At 29.8% G+C, this 17,453-nt stretch overlaps 2 protein-coding genes across 3 annotated transcripts; one reads left to right on the forward strand and one right to left on the reverse strand.

The window, feature by feature from the left end:
• Positions 1-391: 391 nt before the first annotated feature.
• LOC107029341 (probable serine/threonine-protein kinase PBL11) lies at positions 392-3,999 on the forward strand. 2 transcript variants are annotated; one of them, XM_015230734.2, is made up of 6 exons: positions 392-610; positions 1,631-1,956; positions 2,252-2,387; positions 2,491-2,633; positions 2,750-2,873; positions 3,254-3,999. In XM_015230734.2, exons 1-6 carry the CDS (start codon positions 565-567, stop codon positions 3,715-3,717), a joined length of 1,239 nt encoding a protein of 412 aa, XP_015086220.1. In that variant the 5' UTR covers positions 392-564; the 3' UTR covers positions 3,718-3,999. The 2 variants fall into 2 exon arrangements, with proteins under 2 accessions (XP_015086220.1, XP_015086219.1); XM_015230733.2 differs by having other exon boundaries at positions 394-853.
• Positions 4,000-13,376: 9,377 nt separating this feature from the next.
• LOC107029154 (expansin-A3-like) lies at positions 13,377-16,835 on the reverse strand. The gene is made up of 3 exons (XM_015230497.2): positions 16,573-16,835; positions 15,826-16,144; positions 13,377-14,038 (listed from the first exon to the last, which is right to left on the reverse strand). Exons 1-3 carry the CDS (start codon positions 16,733-16,735, stop codon positions 13,729-13,731), a joined length of 792 nt encoding a protein of 263 aa, XP_015085983.1. The 5' UTR covers positions 16,736-16,835; the 3' UTR covers positions 13,377-13,728.
• Positions 16,836-17,453: the final 618 nt, after the last annotated feature.

Below are 17,453 nucleotides of genomic sequence, written 5' to 3' on the forward strand. Positions count from 1 at the left end.
AAGCTTGAACGAAAATTATTAGTTGCGCAGAAATCACTTAGTTTACATTCATAAACGAATTATATATATGAAGTTTATGAGTTCTTATAACAATTTAAATGAGTTCATATAACATTTCGAAAAAGCTAGAAGTTCCCATGAACCAAACCAACATGTCAATATTGTCGATCCCCCTCAACCTACACACTAGCTTCGCTTTTAAGATGTGATGATTCAACTAAAAAATCTCAAATTTAAATAAATTAAATACTTTGCATATGAATCTAAATTAGTCGATACGAGATGTTTATCTATATTATACTACCAATTATTTAGTAATCAACTAATAAAGCAACTTTACTGAAAAAAATTTCCCATATATTTGAATTTGATGAGTTTCTTGGTCCTACTCCAACAAGACTAAGTCAACCTTCAATGGCTTCAACTAAAAAGTCCAAAAAAGGCTTCTTCTTGGAAAACCAATACAAAATCAAGAAAAAAAAATATTTTTGTTATATATAAAAAAATCCCATTTTCTTCTCTCCTTTTACATATAACTTTCTAAACATAAATTTTGGTTCAAAAATGATTTCAACCCAAGTTCATTTGGGTTTCCCTCTACTTTTTCTAGGTGAGATAGGTAAAGAAGTTTTTTATTTTTGAGTTCATACTAGATCTAGGTTCATTGGTCTTGTGGGGTTTTGTGTTTGAAGTTTTCATATGCATATTGCAAATGGATTCTTGAAATTGGTTGTTATTTGTACTTTTTGGCTTGTGGGGTTGTAAAGTTGGAATCTTTTTGAGGTTTTTGTTGTGATGGGGATTTGTCTGAGCAATGAAATCAAAGCTGAAACTACAATTTTTACTGGTACAGGTATATACTTTTCATTTAACTATCTTTCTTTTACAATTTGATATTGTACCAGTCTGTGTTTTCCTGTGCTTGGGGTTGGTGGTGGTGGTGGTGGGGGTGGGGGTGGGGGACCAGAAAGACTGAATTATGGATCTTATTTTGTTTTGGCATTAGTATTATTTTGCTGTGGTGTAAGTGGTACAGGTTCAAGCCGTGGAAACAGTTTTCTTATAGAAATGCAGGTTAAGGATGCGTATAATAGACCCTTAAAGTTTGTCCCTTTACTGAATTTCATATAGCAGGAGCTTTAGTGCAGCATACTGCACTTTGTTTACCATATTCCTGTTGAAGTTGTAGAGGAGAGCTTAGGAGAAATAAATAAATAATTAATCAATAGAGAACAAGGAAGATAATTTGAAAAGCCAATTGATTTTGGATTTTGTCTCGTGACGAATGTTGTTTTGCTAACTGCAGAGAATGTTTAAAGTGTTGTGCTTCTAACTACACAACTAATGTTATCTTAGGCGGAGCTAGAATTTTGAGTTTATGAGTTATGGATTCTAGAAAAGACGCTCCTGATAAATTATTTATACATGTTTAGTGGATTTTTAAGCTTAAATACAGGATTTGAGTCGAAACTAGTAGGTACTGTCGAACCCCTAAATGTTGTCGTCAAGAGTTTTTTTTATGTATATGGAAATTTGTGGGTTATGATGGCAGTAATATTGGCTTTCGGATGTGCATTTATTTTTTGTTCTTAGTGTCATTTGACTACAACATGTAGATGGATTCTTTCAGGGGTTGGTTCTAAAAATGTCAGTGGAAATGGTACTGAGACTAGTAATTCGAATAGCAAAGTGTCATCAGGCTCTGTACCCCCAACTCCCCGGAGTGAGGGCGAGATCTTGCAGTCGTCCAACTTGAGGAGTTTTACTTTCAATGAACTCCGAGCATCCACTAGAAACTTCCGTCCTGACAGTGTACTAGGAGAAGGAGGTTTCGGTTCGGTTTTCAAGGGGTGGGTTGATGAACAAACACTTTTAGCATCAAAACCTGGTGCTGGCATTGTGATAGCTGTGAAGAAGTTAAACCAAGAAGGTTTGCAAGGGCACCGTGAATGGCTGGTGAGAGAAGTTCTCCTCTTGGATTTACAACATGGTCTAAGAATTGATTTCTTAGATAACGTTGGTAATCTGCATACATCGCTGTTAAACCACACGTATTTATTACCGATTTCGCATTGTTCTTAATAGTAAAAATAGGGTAAATAATATGGTCAATAAAGTTGTTATGAGTAGGATTACACTTAATTCTCATCTAGTTCACAGGATGAACTTGTAACTTTCTAATGAATGCGAGTTAAATTGTGAAAGCAGGGTAGATCAATGTATTTATGTTCTTGAACTTACGAAATTGCAGGCTGAGATAAATTATCTTGGTCAACTACGTCATCCGAATCTTGTAAGATTGCTTGGTTATTGCTTAGAGGATGATCACAGGCTTCTAGTCTACGAGTTCATGTCTAAGGGTAGCATGGAGAATCATTTATTCAGGAGTAAGCTCTAAGTCTCTCTCATATGCTACAAGTCGTTTGGTTATTATGTGTCATCTTACTGACTTATTAGATCTTATGTAACATGATGTTTTCCTTGAATCAGGAGGTTCATACTTCGAACCTCTTTCTTGGAGTCTCCGTATGAAAGTTGCCCTTGGTGCTGCAAGGGGCCTTGCATTTCTTCACAATGCTGAAACAAGTGTTATATACAGAGACTTTAAGACTGCTAATATCTTGCTTGATTCAGTAAGTATATCTCATGTTGAACCGTCACTTAGCTCTCTTTCGTTCTCTCTTTGAACACGAGCATGTTAATGCTTCTGCTGTTTTGGTGCACTCATTTTTATGCTTTTCATCTACAGAATTACAACGCCAAGCTTTCTGATTTTGGTTTGGCTAGGGATGGCCCAACCGGTGACAAAAGCCATGTCTCGACAAGGGTTATGGGAACTTACGGATATGCTGCTCCAGAGTATCTATCCACAGGTTTGTCATTCATGCCAACTAGTTCCGCTTTATCAGTTTCCATCTGATGACATTATTTGTATAGCTCCTTTTTGGTGCATAGGATGAATTTCTAGAACTCCCGCTGCTTCTTTTGTTTGTCTGATTTTGATTTGAATTTCGGTCTTAAACTTAAAATGTACTAAAATGTCCTTTAATTTTGTTGTTTTAAACATGTTGTGTAGAAACTTAGAACTATAGAGTTGCCAAAAAAGGAAAGAGACATACTTTTTGAAACGTGTTCGTGAGAACTAGCAGCTAATGATCTAGCTCCGCCTCTAACTATAACTGTATCACTATACTCATCACAATAAAATGGCAAATCTAGCTTCTGATCTCGATATGTTTCTCTTATTCGTAAGGTCATCTTACTGCCAAGAGTGATGTATACAGCTTCGGAGTAGTTCTCTTGGAAATTCTATCAGGTAAGAAAGCAATAGACAAGAATCGACCAACAGGGGAACACAATCTTGTCGAGTGCTCAAGAGCTTACTTGACCAGCAAACGTAGAGTTTTCCGTGTTCTAGATTCTAGACTTGAAGGACAATACTCACTCACTCGTGCCCTTAAGGTAGCCAGCGTTGCACTTCAATGCCTAGCCATGGACCCCAAGTCAAGACCAACAATGGATGAGGTAGTAACAGCTCTAGAGCAGCTACAAGAGTCCAAGGATCGCGTGAAAAATGATAAAAACAAGGATCAACAGTTGAATCGACTTAGCAGTCAATCAAGTGGTGAGCTCAATAAGTCATTCAGAAGCAATTCAGAAGAGACTCCGCGAGTAGCCAATTATCCCAGACCTTCAGCTTCCCTTCGCTCCATCTGAAAAGACGGTAATTCACATTCTTGATGTGCCAGTTGTTATCGTCCAATTTTAAGGAACCTCTGGCCTGCAAGTACTACTACAACGACACGAATAACATATCCAGTGTAGTCCTACAAAATGGGGTACGTAAGTCTACCAATATAATTAACATGTATAGTTTTTTTTTTATGTTTACTTTTTTTTTGTAATAACTGTTGAAATGAGGACTCATGAGATGATGTATAATGAATGGATCGCAAGTAAAAATTTTGTTATCTTGGAAGTGGAGAATTTTGCTGTAAATACCTGTTATAAGTGCGCTAGTTTAACTTTTATACACTAATATCGTAAAAAGTGTGTTTTCGGTCAAGTTATCTAAAAATAAATTATTGGTAATTAATAGTTCATAAAAGATGTAATCGCTAAGAAAATAGAGAGCAAGGCATAAAGATACAACTAAACTATGGTGAAATTATCAATTACAAACTTAAATTATATGAGAGTCCTATAGTTCGAATTTTTTTATTTTTTTTTGTATTATTTATCCCCCACTCCCCGTAACTTGTATTTTTCTGTATTATTTGCTCTTTTCACTCTGCTAAAGAAAATAACATAACGCATATCATGTGCGTACGTAGTAAATTTTTTTAGTATGTGATGAGGAATTTCAGAAAGGGTCTGAAAAATATTTTAACTTGGGTTGAAAAGTGTTGTTATCGTATTAAATTTTATGGAGGATTTTTTACTCTCTAAACTATTTAATAGTGTATTTTTTTACCCCTGAACTATTAAATAGTGTATTTTAAAAGTATATATATGTGCCCACTTGGACATAATACTATTTATAAATTATAATTATGCAGTATTTTTATATGCCCACATGGACACATATATATATATCTTTAAAATACATTATTCAATAGCGCAGGGGTAAAAGGTCATTTTCAAAGTTTGGTATCGTAACAATAATTCCGATCAAAATTCTTCAAACTTTTTTTCCAAAATAAAATATAAAATAACGAGTATCAATATAACTAATATCTACGTAGCTCTTACCGAACAACCCTTATAACTTGCCTTCACCATATTAGTGGGATCTTAAATCTTTTGTTAGTCAACTAAAATGACTTAAAAGCGTTGATTTGGTCAAATTAATCTAACAAATTATAAAGTTATTTGAAAGAGTCAACAATTTTGCTCCTTTTGGAAGTACACAATATTATATCCATGATGAGAAATTAAAATTATATTATTATAGATAAAGTTTTCTTTGCAAGTGGGATGGTGACCTTAAATAATAATAATTATGATCTAAAGTTTATATTTTTTGTGCATATTTAATGAATTTGTCAACTTAAATATATTATTTGAGAAAAATTTATTGAATTCGATTGGATCTGCATGCGATCTGCTAGCTCCATCTCTAATAAAGAGCGATGACAACAAATTTTGGCGTTTAATAATGATTTGATAGATTTAAAATTTAAAAAAAATAGTAATATTTGCTAGAAATAACATAATAAAGGTAATATTCAATATAGATTGATTAGGAATCAAACTCAAATGCAATATGGTACCTATAGGTATATCAAATATGATATATAATATAGATTACAGATATACACATGATATACATTATTATATAGTGATTTACATGTATATAGTGAAGAAGAAAAACATGGTATACATTATTATATAGTGATTTACATGTATATAGTGAAGAAGAAAAACATGACATACATTATTATATAGTGATTTACATGTATATAGTGAAGAAGAAATACAGAAAATGCCACCATTTACCGCTACAAAAACCTCATTTCCACACATTCTCCGCCTCACCACCACCATAATTATCATAGATTCCGTCATAACCAGTACATGACGGAAAGAAATCACATACTTTTAAGGCAATATTATCATTTGTCCTTTATAAGTTTATAATTACAGAAATCCCTCAAACTGATACAATAATAGAAGCACTGATACATTAATTTGATACACGAGATACATTAATCGTTAAGTAAGATACATTATATTTTATACATGATACACTAATCTGCTGTACAATTTTATACATGATACACTAATCTGATGCTCGAGATACTAAGATGATGCGCTGATACATTAATTTGATGCGCAAAAATAAGAAATTTTTAAAATTTATAAAACTAATAGGGAATAATGGTAATAAAAGAACTTAAGGATTTTTGTCATTTTTCCTAAAAAGAATATTCAATTGCACAAAAATGCCCCCATGAATTAGGGCCGAAGTGATACTTGGGCCTGGGTGGATCCGTTAACTATTTTATACTTGAAAAATATCATCCTATAAATGCATATTTCTCGCATTAGAGGTGTCAAATAGATGGATTAAGTTCAATTTATATAAAATTGATAAATAAATCCATGTAATTTAGTTGGATTGAAACGAGCTAAAATATGGGTCAATATTATTTTAGTACCTAACGAATTATTTTGGTTATGACTATATCAAACAAAAAAAATATATTAAAGACTTCTAATGTATCAATTACATTACATATCGATCCAACCTTTTATGAGTTGAAATGAATTGAACCGAAACATACAAAGCTAATAAATAAACGATCAATATCCAACTCAAACTTAAACAGATTGATATTTATTTATTTTTTTCAAAAAAGAAGCCCCTTATATATCAAGTGGTCTTTAATATTAACACATTTCTAACATTTTGTTGATCTTTTAAATGGAATTTAATGGGTTGGTTCTTTGCTGTCTTTCATTAGAGTTGGAAAAACTATCTTTTTTTAAAAGTGAAAAAAGAGAAAAGAAATTAGTGTTAAAGAAGAAAGAAAAGATGCTCTTTTTTCTTGAAAATATTTGGTGGGGGTGGTAGGAACTAGGATTGTCAATTGTGGAATTGCTTTTGCTCAAAGAATCATACGACAATAGTGGAAATATATTAAAATTCACGAAATATAAACGTGCTTTTTAATTTGATTTAAAGGATATTTATATTTTTTTAATTTTGAACATATATGTAATACTGACGTATTTAGTGGCAATTCATGTTCTACATGACATCCTATGTTTACCATGTTCTGCAATTGCGGAGGCAGAATTTTCATTAAGGGATTCAAAATATGAAAAAGAAAAACACACAAAGTAGCCAAAGAAAACTCGACATCTACTGTATATACCGAAAAATTATTTTTACCATATGTAAATAATATAATTTTTCGCCGAATTAGGTTCGGATGAATCCCTGACCGTAAAAAACTCCATCACTAATGCCACATAAGAAAATCTACTTATTATACTTTATATAAATTTAAATAAATTTAAGTATTTATTTACTGTATTAAAAGTCAAAAGACATACATACTCTAGCTAAATCCAATTTATACGGCGTGTTTATGGATTATGCTATATTTAAATGTTTGTAGGATAAATTAAAAAAGTAAAAATGTAGCTTTTTGTATTTTGATTAATTTTTTTATTTTAAACTTTTATTTAATCAAAGAATCTTTCATTTTTATTTTACAATATTTGTAACGTAATTTTTCTTTTATGTTGTAGACTCATGTTTGATCATATACATAATTTGTAAGACACAAATGTATAATCTTGTCACTATTAAATTTTGTGAGGTATTCTTTCGATTTTGACTTTTTTTTTTTTGCTTTTTTATTTTATTTTTATATGTTGGTTAATTATTTATCTCCTCTCGTATATATATGTAGGTTAGCCAAAATACGTTAATTTATTATGTTTTCTTTTGTTATCTCATTTATTATTGTTTTAAGGCTAATTTGTGTTATTAATTTCCACATGACATGTTAATATACCGATTCTAGTACTCTTCTTACGCATACGATGTAGTAATTGAACATGAAAAAAATATGTAACACAATAAACTAAAGCAATATATTTACGCGAAATAGTGATAGTTTAGGAAAATTACATAATATACGAAATATTCTCCGAAATAACGGTCCAAACGAACATAATTTATTGCCAAATGATACTCTGAAATTTCTGATCGTGAATTTTGGATCCAACATTTGTTTTAAAGATAATATTCCCAAAGACCCAAAAATAAATAAATTGTATTATAAAAAGTTAAAGGGTATAAATTCTTCTCGAATTGCATATATTTGGCTATCAATATGTTATATGAAGAACCCAAAAATGTTTTATCTGGTTGACTAAAATGACTTTTAAAACAATAGAGAATTTAGGGATTGTCAAGTGTCAAGTGGTCATGACTTAGGTATATTTTAAGGATGTGTTGGGCAAACTACGAGAGTTATAGCGGAGTGGTAAGTACTTTTTTATTTTAACTATAGTTTTTAAATTTCAGTTTTTTTGGATACAGATCAAAGTTACCTTTGTTAAGGATCGATTTATTCTTACTTTGGGACTTTCCTGTGTGAATCTGAATTTGTTGGGCTCCAATATGTATAACGGAAATCGAATGGAAAATAAAAAAAATGTGTTTGGCACTGAGGAAAATATATTTTGAGGAATTGTTTCCTTGATAGAATTAGTAAAAACAAATATCAAAAGTGACGTTTCAAACTTATTGTCTTCTCTCTACCCGCTCAACGCTTCGACCCCCGCCCTTGACCATTCCACCCCTAATTAAGTTCCCATTCTCTCCTCCCCATCTCACCTCCATAATATATTTCTTGAGTATATATAATTATTCATATGGTAATATTGCTTTGCGACCTAACCAAACACTAAACAAACAAAAAAATTAACACAAGAGCCTCATTTGTTTCGAGAAAATATTTTCCTTCATACCAAACACAACCTAAGCGGTTGTTTGATAGGTATTAATTTCTATATAAGTTAAATAATTTTTGATAATTCGTTAATCAGAAAATAAGTTATTCATATATATAATTAATTTTTATAATTTAAAAATTTGCTTACCTAATACATATACATAAGTAATGAGGACATTAGTGCTCTCCATTAGCTTATGCTAGGTTAAAACAAAATAATTAATACCTCGCGTAACTAATACTTATATAATTCTAACCAAGTATCAAATAAATTCTTTCAAGTTATTTTTCATTTTTAACTCATTCCTTTCTCGTACCGAAAGCTTAAAAAGATAAGATACTATATTCTTATTTGACTAATCCCTACTTTTTTTTTCAAACTCTTTGAAGAAAAAACAAAAATAGTAGTTAAAACCCTAGATTTTTCCATTTATTTTCAATGTGAAAATTGACAAATATCTTTATAGAACCTAAAGCAAAAGGAATTGGCATTGATGCTTTCTATTCTAAGTGTCAATAAAACGCATTTCTACTAGCCTCATATTTCCCATTTCTATCTTAGTCTATACAATTTTGTGTTTTTATCCCTCCTAACATATACTATATAGGTCAAAACGGAATATTAGCCGCCCTTCATGAGATAACAATATTTTTTTTATCTCCTACCACTTTATTTTAGAACGAAAAATATCTTATATTGGTTTACAACACAAAAAGATTAGCTTTTGACAGTAAATCTAATGAATACTTATACTGAATTTCAAAACTTTTTGCGACTTTATCACTTTAGATCTCTAAAAGCGACTCTGAGTCTCCTCAGTGATCTTTCATATCAAATTAGGTACTTACGTTAGATGATAATCTTGGTTATGTCTAAATATTTTGTGTTTTTTTTTCATCCAACGTCAATATCTGCTTTAATATGGGCCTTAATAATTTGTCCTAGAAAGTTCTAACATTAGGTAGTGTATAATATGACTATATTTTTAACGATCAATTTCGAGACTCCTGATTAAGGACGATTTTGGTATCACCGCCACAACCATCCGTGGCAACATGTTGTGTTTTAATCCTTCCAAACAAAAGTTTAAATAGAATATCATCTTTGGGAATAAAATGCCAAGATGAATGTTATATAGTGTGGAATGGAACCAAAAAATAAATAAATATCAATTTATGAAGTGAGAATTATGAGAATTTTGCTTACCCAAAAATTATATTTCACCCAATGATATTATTTTGTTGGTTATTTTTCTTTTAAATTGTTTGGGGGAATTTTCACTCTAGGGAATATGTGCAATACTTGTAATATGAGAAAAATGGAATAAGTTCACATTTTATCAAGGTCCATTAACTATATTATTTACAAAATTAAATATCAAAATTACCCTTTATTATCAACATGTCCATTCAACTTAATCTCTACTATATATAACTAAAATATATATCAAGTATGATATCTTTGTAAGTTGAGTGGTGAAAAAAAAAATCTTAATCAACAAGTTGAGCATGTAGTTAAGATAAAAGTGAAATAGAGATGTTTAAAATTTAAAAAAATAGGGATAAGGTACAAGTATTTCCTAGACTATAACTGAAATCTCAGAGATACACCTTAAATAAATTAAGGTTCTATTACCTCCTGAATTTATTTTTTTTGTAATCTGTACACCTTTTGTCTTACGTGGTACACTCCGTGACTCTACGCGATTGAGGCGCATGAAAGATATTTGGATGTCACGTAAGTAAAAAAGGTGCACAAAATTAAAAAAAGAAAATGACTTCATGGGAATAATAGAACCTTAGTTTAATTAAGGTGTCTCTGAGATTTCAATCATAGTCTAGAAAGGTACTTGTACATTTTTCCTAAAAAGTATACCAATCTTTTTGAGACAGACTAAAATAAAATATATATCGTATCAGACCCGACAAAACTATATAATTAGGAATTTCATAAAAAAAGAAAGCACATCTAGATAGATAAGTGTACTGATTCTTAAGTGGACCATGAAATGAATTTGGTCACCTCTAGAATGTGATTAATCACAAACAAAATAGTACTACATGCATGTTTGGAAAAATAATGAACATGGGCTCTAAATTTATTCTTTAGTATGATTGTAGTTCAATGAAATCACAAGTTTATAACCCTACAATGGGTCCAATACTCAATGCAATGTGTGGGTTCATGTTTTACGAGAAAATACTACTAGAAACAAAAGTTTTTTTCTGTTGCGAAATATTAAAAGTTTATTCTATAAAATTTTATTTTTTTATTGCCACACTCAATTTATATTAAATTAGCTCGTTGGAAAAATATATGGTGATAAACAAATTTTTAATAACAATTATTTTTCTATTCTCACTGATTCAATCAAAATATCATTGATAATAGCTCAGGACATTTTTATGTGGAAAATAGTGATTTTTTAGTAGAGAAACAAAAAATCACATACAAAACGTAATATTACGGCAAAACATTAAAATTTTCATGCTAATCTCATTTAGCTATAGATTAATAAGGAATTATAAGAAAATTCAATAAGCTAAAAAGGTTTTGGTAATCAATGACAATTAGTTAGGAATTAACAATAAATTTATGTTTACTAATTGTGATGATCTTGACTTTTATTAGATGATATAAGTAGATTTTATACAAATTTCAGAGTGTTAAGAGTTAACTACATTATATTTCTATTCTTTTTTCAAATTATAAAAATTTCTTAAATTTGATGAAATCCGAATATATTTCAAAACGTCCCGATATATTCAACCTCTCAATTCATTATGTACAACCCAATATATTAGGTAAAATTATATAATATATTGATACATTACTTAAAGTAATGTCCCATCATATAAAGTGACCACATGTAGAGTTTTTGCTGTGTGCTGTGTTCCTCTTAAGAAGACTATTTGAGGCTAAGAATTTTTTAAAAGAACTAATTGTTGTATTATAATTATTAATAAAGTCGTTATAAAATTAAGATAAAGCTAAGCTAACACAACTTGCTAAAGTGTAATTAACAAGTCACAACATATCAACTAGAGCTCTAACATATATACCTAATTAGCTCATAATATTTATGTCTTAATATAATATTTTTCTTCATTAATCAATTATTACTTTATTAAAGTCTCTCTAGTCTTCACGAACAATTACTATCGAGAATAAAATAAAAAAGTAATTAATTAATTTTATTTTAAAATAAAAAAAATAAATATGCAAAAGGTGCAACAGTAAGTATATCAGTCAATAAATACCAAAAATAATGATATAAAAAAAATTAATATCAGTATTTAAGTCATGCAAATAATTGCTGCGTGAAATAGATTAAGTCAGCGTTAATACACAAAAATATTTAAAACGATTCAATATTCATCATATATATTTATAAAAAATAATTTTATTTATCGGAAAAACCGTCGAACCTACCCGAAGGAAGTCCTAATCAAATTAATAAACACAGCTGAACAGTACAACAAAGCCTACATAATTCAGAACATCCCCCCACTCTCATTAATTTTGGTACTTCATCTATGTTCATTGTTCAATTATTATTGCTTTAGAAGTTTTAAAATTAAAATATATATTCAATTTTGGTAAAAAGATGGTTACTTATTCATTGTATAATTTTTATGTCTTTGACCAAATGTTAGTTTTTCTGTGAAAAAGAAAAAGAAGCAATAATGCTCTTCATTTTTTATTATATACTTTTTTCCACTACTGTCAAATATTTTGCCATATTTGTGACAAAAATGATTTTTTTAGAAATCAGGACACATTATCTGTTACTTCTGAGTTATAAGTAAATTGAATCATATCAACATAGGCTAATTGTAGTTTATAAGTTACTAAATAAGATTTATAGTTTTATCTCAAATACTATATTTTTTTTTTATTTAGTATCAAATATTCGATATAACTCGATTAATTTTGAATTATTCCGTGTAAAACTCAGAGAGAAACGCTTCTTATTAAAAATTTCTCATAGTTGCCCCACCACATTCATTGGGGATTGCCCCTAACGCCATATACTTCTTTATTTCATTTCACTTTATCCATATTAACACAATACTATTTTAAGAAATATTATGACAAGATTAATTTATTAATTAAATTTTATTACTGATAATTTAGAAATTTTAATTTGAATACTTCTTCTTCTGTGTTAATTTATTTTTAGTTCAGTTCAAAAAGCTCTTTTCTTGTTAAAACCTGTAAAATATAAAATGGAAAAAGTTATATTCCATCTCGAATACATTCGTGAGCTATATATTCACGTGTTTGTGATATATCTGAAAATCTATAATTTTAAAGGATTTTTGTAATTTTGAAAAGAATAAAAGTAAGATTTAATTAACTTTTAACCAACCCTATGAAATTCATATAATTTATACAACTTTTATTTTATTCACTTGATTTTATGTCAAGTCAAAATAAGATCGATAAATTAAAACAAAGAAAATAATACTAATGCAATTACTCAATAATAAAGATAGTATTGGGGGGAAAAATCTCTTAAATTACTAAAATAAACAAGTAAAAAGATAATATCTATTTTCAATATATTGGTAAAATGAAAATATTGAGTTATACCTAGGTGGGTGATGAAGTATTTGATTTCTGAACAATTCTTAGCTTCATTATTTTTAACTTATACATTAAGTTAGATTTTAAATTTATTTTTAATCATGATATCTAAACTATTTTCATCTTATATTGGTCCCTACTTAAAATATTCTTTTATTTTATTTTTAACATTGAATTTCAACTAAATTTAAAAAATCTCACACTAATAGTGAAAACTGAAAAGCCAGCCACATGAAACAATAGAGCATATCAGAAATGAACTTAGCTTAAGAAAAGCAAAATATTATATAAAAAGTAAAAACATTAGAGTATATATTATATATAATTACTTATATATCTTTTGGTATTCATTCATAGAAAATACATCAACATGCCAAATAGAGCTGCGGGCTACATGCTTTTTCCCTTTAAAATCATTTTTTTGGGTGCTTTTGCAACCTCTTCAGCCCAATTCACAACACCAAATATTAAAAAAAAAAAAAAAACAATACTCAAGTTCAAAAAAATTAATAAAAGATACTAATTCCCCTTAGACTTCAATACTTTCTCAGTAAAAAAGAGAAACAATTAAAGTCTAGGAAAAATCTTGTTTTTGTGGTATATAATACTAAGTAATTCTGTTTTTTTGGGTCGGGTTGGGTCAGTTGAAATGGGTTTATGGATCTAAACCCGGAAATTCTTGCCTTCAAAAGTTTGTCCAAACTGCCAATTAGAGGGTGCCACGTTGACATTAGTGACACTACGATGGTCACTAGCTTTAACCCGAATAGAAAGGGCTTGACCCACTAAAGGTGAATTAGTTTGCCAATTTTGCCCCCAATTACGACTCATAGCTATCCATTGTGTGTTTGTTCCTTTAATTAAGACCTTCTGTATATCCCCTGCACCCGCAACGTTTGTTACCAATAACAAATTGAAGTAACGGAAACCGTTTATTGTGAATCGAATTCCTCCTTGTTTTCTGCATGGTACTCTGCGGAAAATAATTTAATCGAACTAGTAAATATCGAATAAATCGAATGAACGATGGTGGGGGCCAACAAGGGCATGGAATAATGTGAGCCATGTTTCGAATTACTGAATTCGAAGCAAATGGAACAAATCCCAATTTATTTGTTTGGCCACATTCCCTTGTTACCCTCGAAGTCCCCAAAAAATTGCAACTTTAACATTCCCTTGTACACATGGTACGAAAACGCGTTATACTATTTCCAATTATGTTAATTAATTTTGTCTTATATAATTTGTTGTTTTGTTTATAAACATAAAATGAGTTAAAACGATACGTATTTTAAACAATAATGGGACCAGCCCTTAATTTAAATGATTATATTTATAGTGATAATGATACTAGCTTAAACATGTTGAGAGATATGGTGGCAAGTTATAGCAAACCTATAATTTTTGTCGGTATCGCAAAAGGAAACCATTTTTTTGCAATTAATTTATATAATAATTTAAAATAAAAATAATTTGATTTAGATTTTTCATTTAAATTTAGCAGGAAACTAAGCACACACAAACCTCAAAAATCTTCAAACAAATAGAAAATATAAAAATTGAAGAATAGTATATATTTTTATATTTACAAATAAATAAATTTGAACTTCTCTATTTTATAATTATTAGTAAGCCTTTATAGTCGCTCAATTTCAAAAACCTCAAATATTAGTATCATTATGCAAATATCGTTACAATATTAAAGTTTTCTTTCTTAAATTTCTTATTAAATGAAATACGTTTTGAAAGTAGAACATATTCATTCACAGTAAGTACTCCCTTCGTCCCATTTTATGTAGCATTTTTCGGATTTTGAGATTCAACAAGTTTATTTTTAATCATACGTTTTTCATAAATCTTTTTAACATTTTAAATTATCAATTATTGTGACTTATAGTACTTTTTACGTAATTTATAATTATATAAAGTTTTATACGCAAATATCCGGTTAAAATTAAACTGTCTGACTTTCAAAAAACGATAAGTGTCACATAAAATAGAACAGAGAGAGTACTATTTATTTCCAAAATAATAATTACAAAGCTAATACATAAAATTCCAATTATAACTTCAAATAGAAAAAATTGATACTACTTCCTTTATTTTAATTAATGTGTTTTATTTTTCTTGTAAAAGATCACTTATTTATTTTATAAATAACTCTTTGTCTTCGACTTTATACTAAAGAGAACAGCGGTGAAAAGGATATTTTTGATATATAAAATATCTTAAATTTGTAATAGCAAAAGAGAAAAATATTTTTTTTCTTAAATACTTAATAAATAAAGACTAGCATTAAATTACAGTATGGTCCAAAATTGTAAAAAACAGTTGCAATTTTCTGCCTACAAAATAAAATCTAATTAATTGACAGATCTTCTCCGCATATCAGATCTTTTCCCATACCGGCCTTTAAAATGTCAAAAATATCCCTAAATGTTTTTTCAACTCAGTTTTTCATTTATGTGATATCTTTCATTTTTGAAAGTTAAACAATTTAATTTTAATTAAAAATTTATATGTAGAATTATTATTATTTTTAAAATAAAATTTATATATTTTAATAAATTAATGTAAAAAATATTATAAATCATACTAATTAATATTAAAAAGTCAAAAAAGAAATAAGAAATTTATGATTAAAAATATGCAAAAAGGACCAGAACACATATTGATGCAAACCAGAAAAAAACAGTTAGGCGAAACTTTCCAAATATATAAACGGCAAGCAAAAATGGAAATGCGTATCGGAAAACTCACCGGCGGTAAGTGACGGGGACAATTCCGGCACGGTACAGTCCGATTTTGAGGAACATAGGCATGGCGAGATCGAAATGAGGACGAGGAGGGTTACACCACCCGCCGTCATCGTTTGGTAAAGCGAAGTTCGGCGGGCAAAAATTTGTCGCCGTCACGAAAATGGACGGATTACCAGGAAGACACCATTTGCCATCGTTATCACACTTTAATTCAAAGCAGGCTCCGCAGCTTAGGCCATTGTTAAATAGCACTGTGCTTAACGCTGCATTATTCACTCCGTAACCTTGGCTGTATAAATTGCCATATCCACAAGCTCCACCTACAAATTCGAACAAAATTCAAAAAATTCGCGCCCAAAATTGAAAAGCAAAAAACAGAATGATTGATTCAGAGATCCAGATTTGCAATTGTATGAGTTCTAAATCTATAAACGAGGTTATGAACACACATTTGGCCATTACATTTTGGAAAATTTCAAAATTCAACTCGAAGAGAAGTTGTATCTTCCCTCTAAATTATTCACAACAATTCAAAAACAACACCAGTAAGTATTCATCACTAAACACAACTTCGATTTTTCAAATATAGCTTTTCGCTTCAAATACCATAAGCTACTATATTCATGGCCAAACACCATCATAACTGAGTTCTAAATCTAATATTTGTATATATTAGTGAACTACTTAACATTGTTTGAGTAAAAGCTACTGGATTCAAGCTCTGCAACTGAGAGACAGTAGTAATTACCCATAGTTCCAGATGCGTCAGAGCCACCGTAGAAGGTGGCGTGGGCGGTTTGCCATGGTCCGCCGGTATAAACGCCGGGGATTCTGGCATTGACGGCAGTGAGAAAACAGAGAAGAATAGTAATAGTAATGTAGAGCATCATATTGGCAGCCATTTTTCTCATACTCACTCGCTTACTGCTCAGTGTTAAGAGAGAGAAAGTAGAGAGAGAGAGAGAAATGGAAAACAAGTGTTTTTTTGGAGGTGAATGAAGAGCGGGAGGAAGGTGAAGGGGGTACTTATTGAGTTTGCGAGGGTAGAAAGGAAAGTCACAAGGGCAGGGCATGTAATTAATGCCTTCTTTTTATCGGAAGGATCGAAATACACCTCTAATTTCTCGTCATGAGTGAAATTATTTTGATCATGCAACAACAATGAGATACATTCTCGACTTTTTATTAATGTTTCTTAAGAGATCATTGTTATGTCATGTGAAAGATCGGAGGTGTATCTAAGTTTAGCTAGTCAAATCGATAAGTGTTTTTGAGGTTGTCAATAGTTTGGAGTCGAAATAGATAATTTGCAACAAGTTCGGAAATGTTTTTAATACTTCTCTCAAAATTTATTAAAAATATATTTATTACTTGAAATCGTCATTAGAAAATTCAAAACTCATAAGGTTAAGATTATGATTTCGACTTTATTGAGTTGGTACATGGGAGATGAAATAATGGAAGTCTTAATGATTTTTGCTTCATTTTATGGCAAAAGCTTGAAGAATTTGTTGAAATTATGTGTAATTTTTGTAATTTGAAAATTATATTTATGGGAATTCAATGTTTGATTTAATAGCAAAAAAGAATTGTAAGAAATTTTGAATCTTATAAGTTAGTAATATTATT

The sequence above is a fragment of the Solanum pennellii genome, chromosome 9 (assembly GCF_001406875.1).
Source record: "Solanum pennellii chromosome 9, SPENNV200".
Taxonomy (NCBI): Eukaryota; Viridiplantae; Streptophyta; class Magnoliopsida; order Solanales; family Solanaceae; genus Solanum; species Solanum pennellii.

Excerpts from the sequence above, each read along its gene's own strand:
- LOC107029154 (XM_015230497.2), bottom strand. The coding sequence starts at position 16,735 with ATGAGAAAAATGGCTGCCAATATGATGCTCTACATTACTATTACTATT. Across the intron at positions 16,145-16,572 it reads TGACGCATCTGGAACTATGG|GTGGAGCTTGTGGATATGGC; the intron begins GTAATTACTACT and ends TCGAATTTGTAG. Across the intron at positions 14,039-15,825 it reads GTCCCCGTCACTTACCGCCG|AGTACCATGCAGAAAACAAG; the intron begins GTGAGTTTTCCG and ends TATTTTCCGCAG.
- LOC107029341 (XM_015230733.2), top strand. The coding sequence starts at position 796 with ATGGGGATTTGTCTGAGCAATGAAATCAAAGCTGAAACTACAATTTTT. Across the intron at positions 2,388-2,490 it reads GGAGAATCATTTATTCAGGA|GAGGTTCATACTTCGAACCT; the intron begins GTAAGCTCTAAG and ends TCCTTGAATCAG. Across the intron at positions 2,874-3,253 it reads TCCAGAGTATCTATCCACAG|GTCATCTTACTGCCAAGAGT; the intron begins GTTTGTCATTCA and ends CTTATTCGTAAG.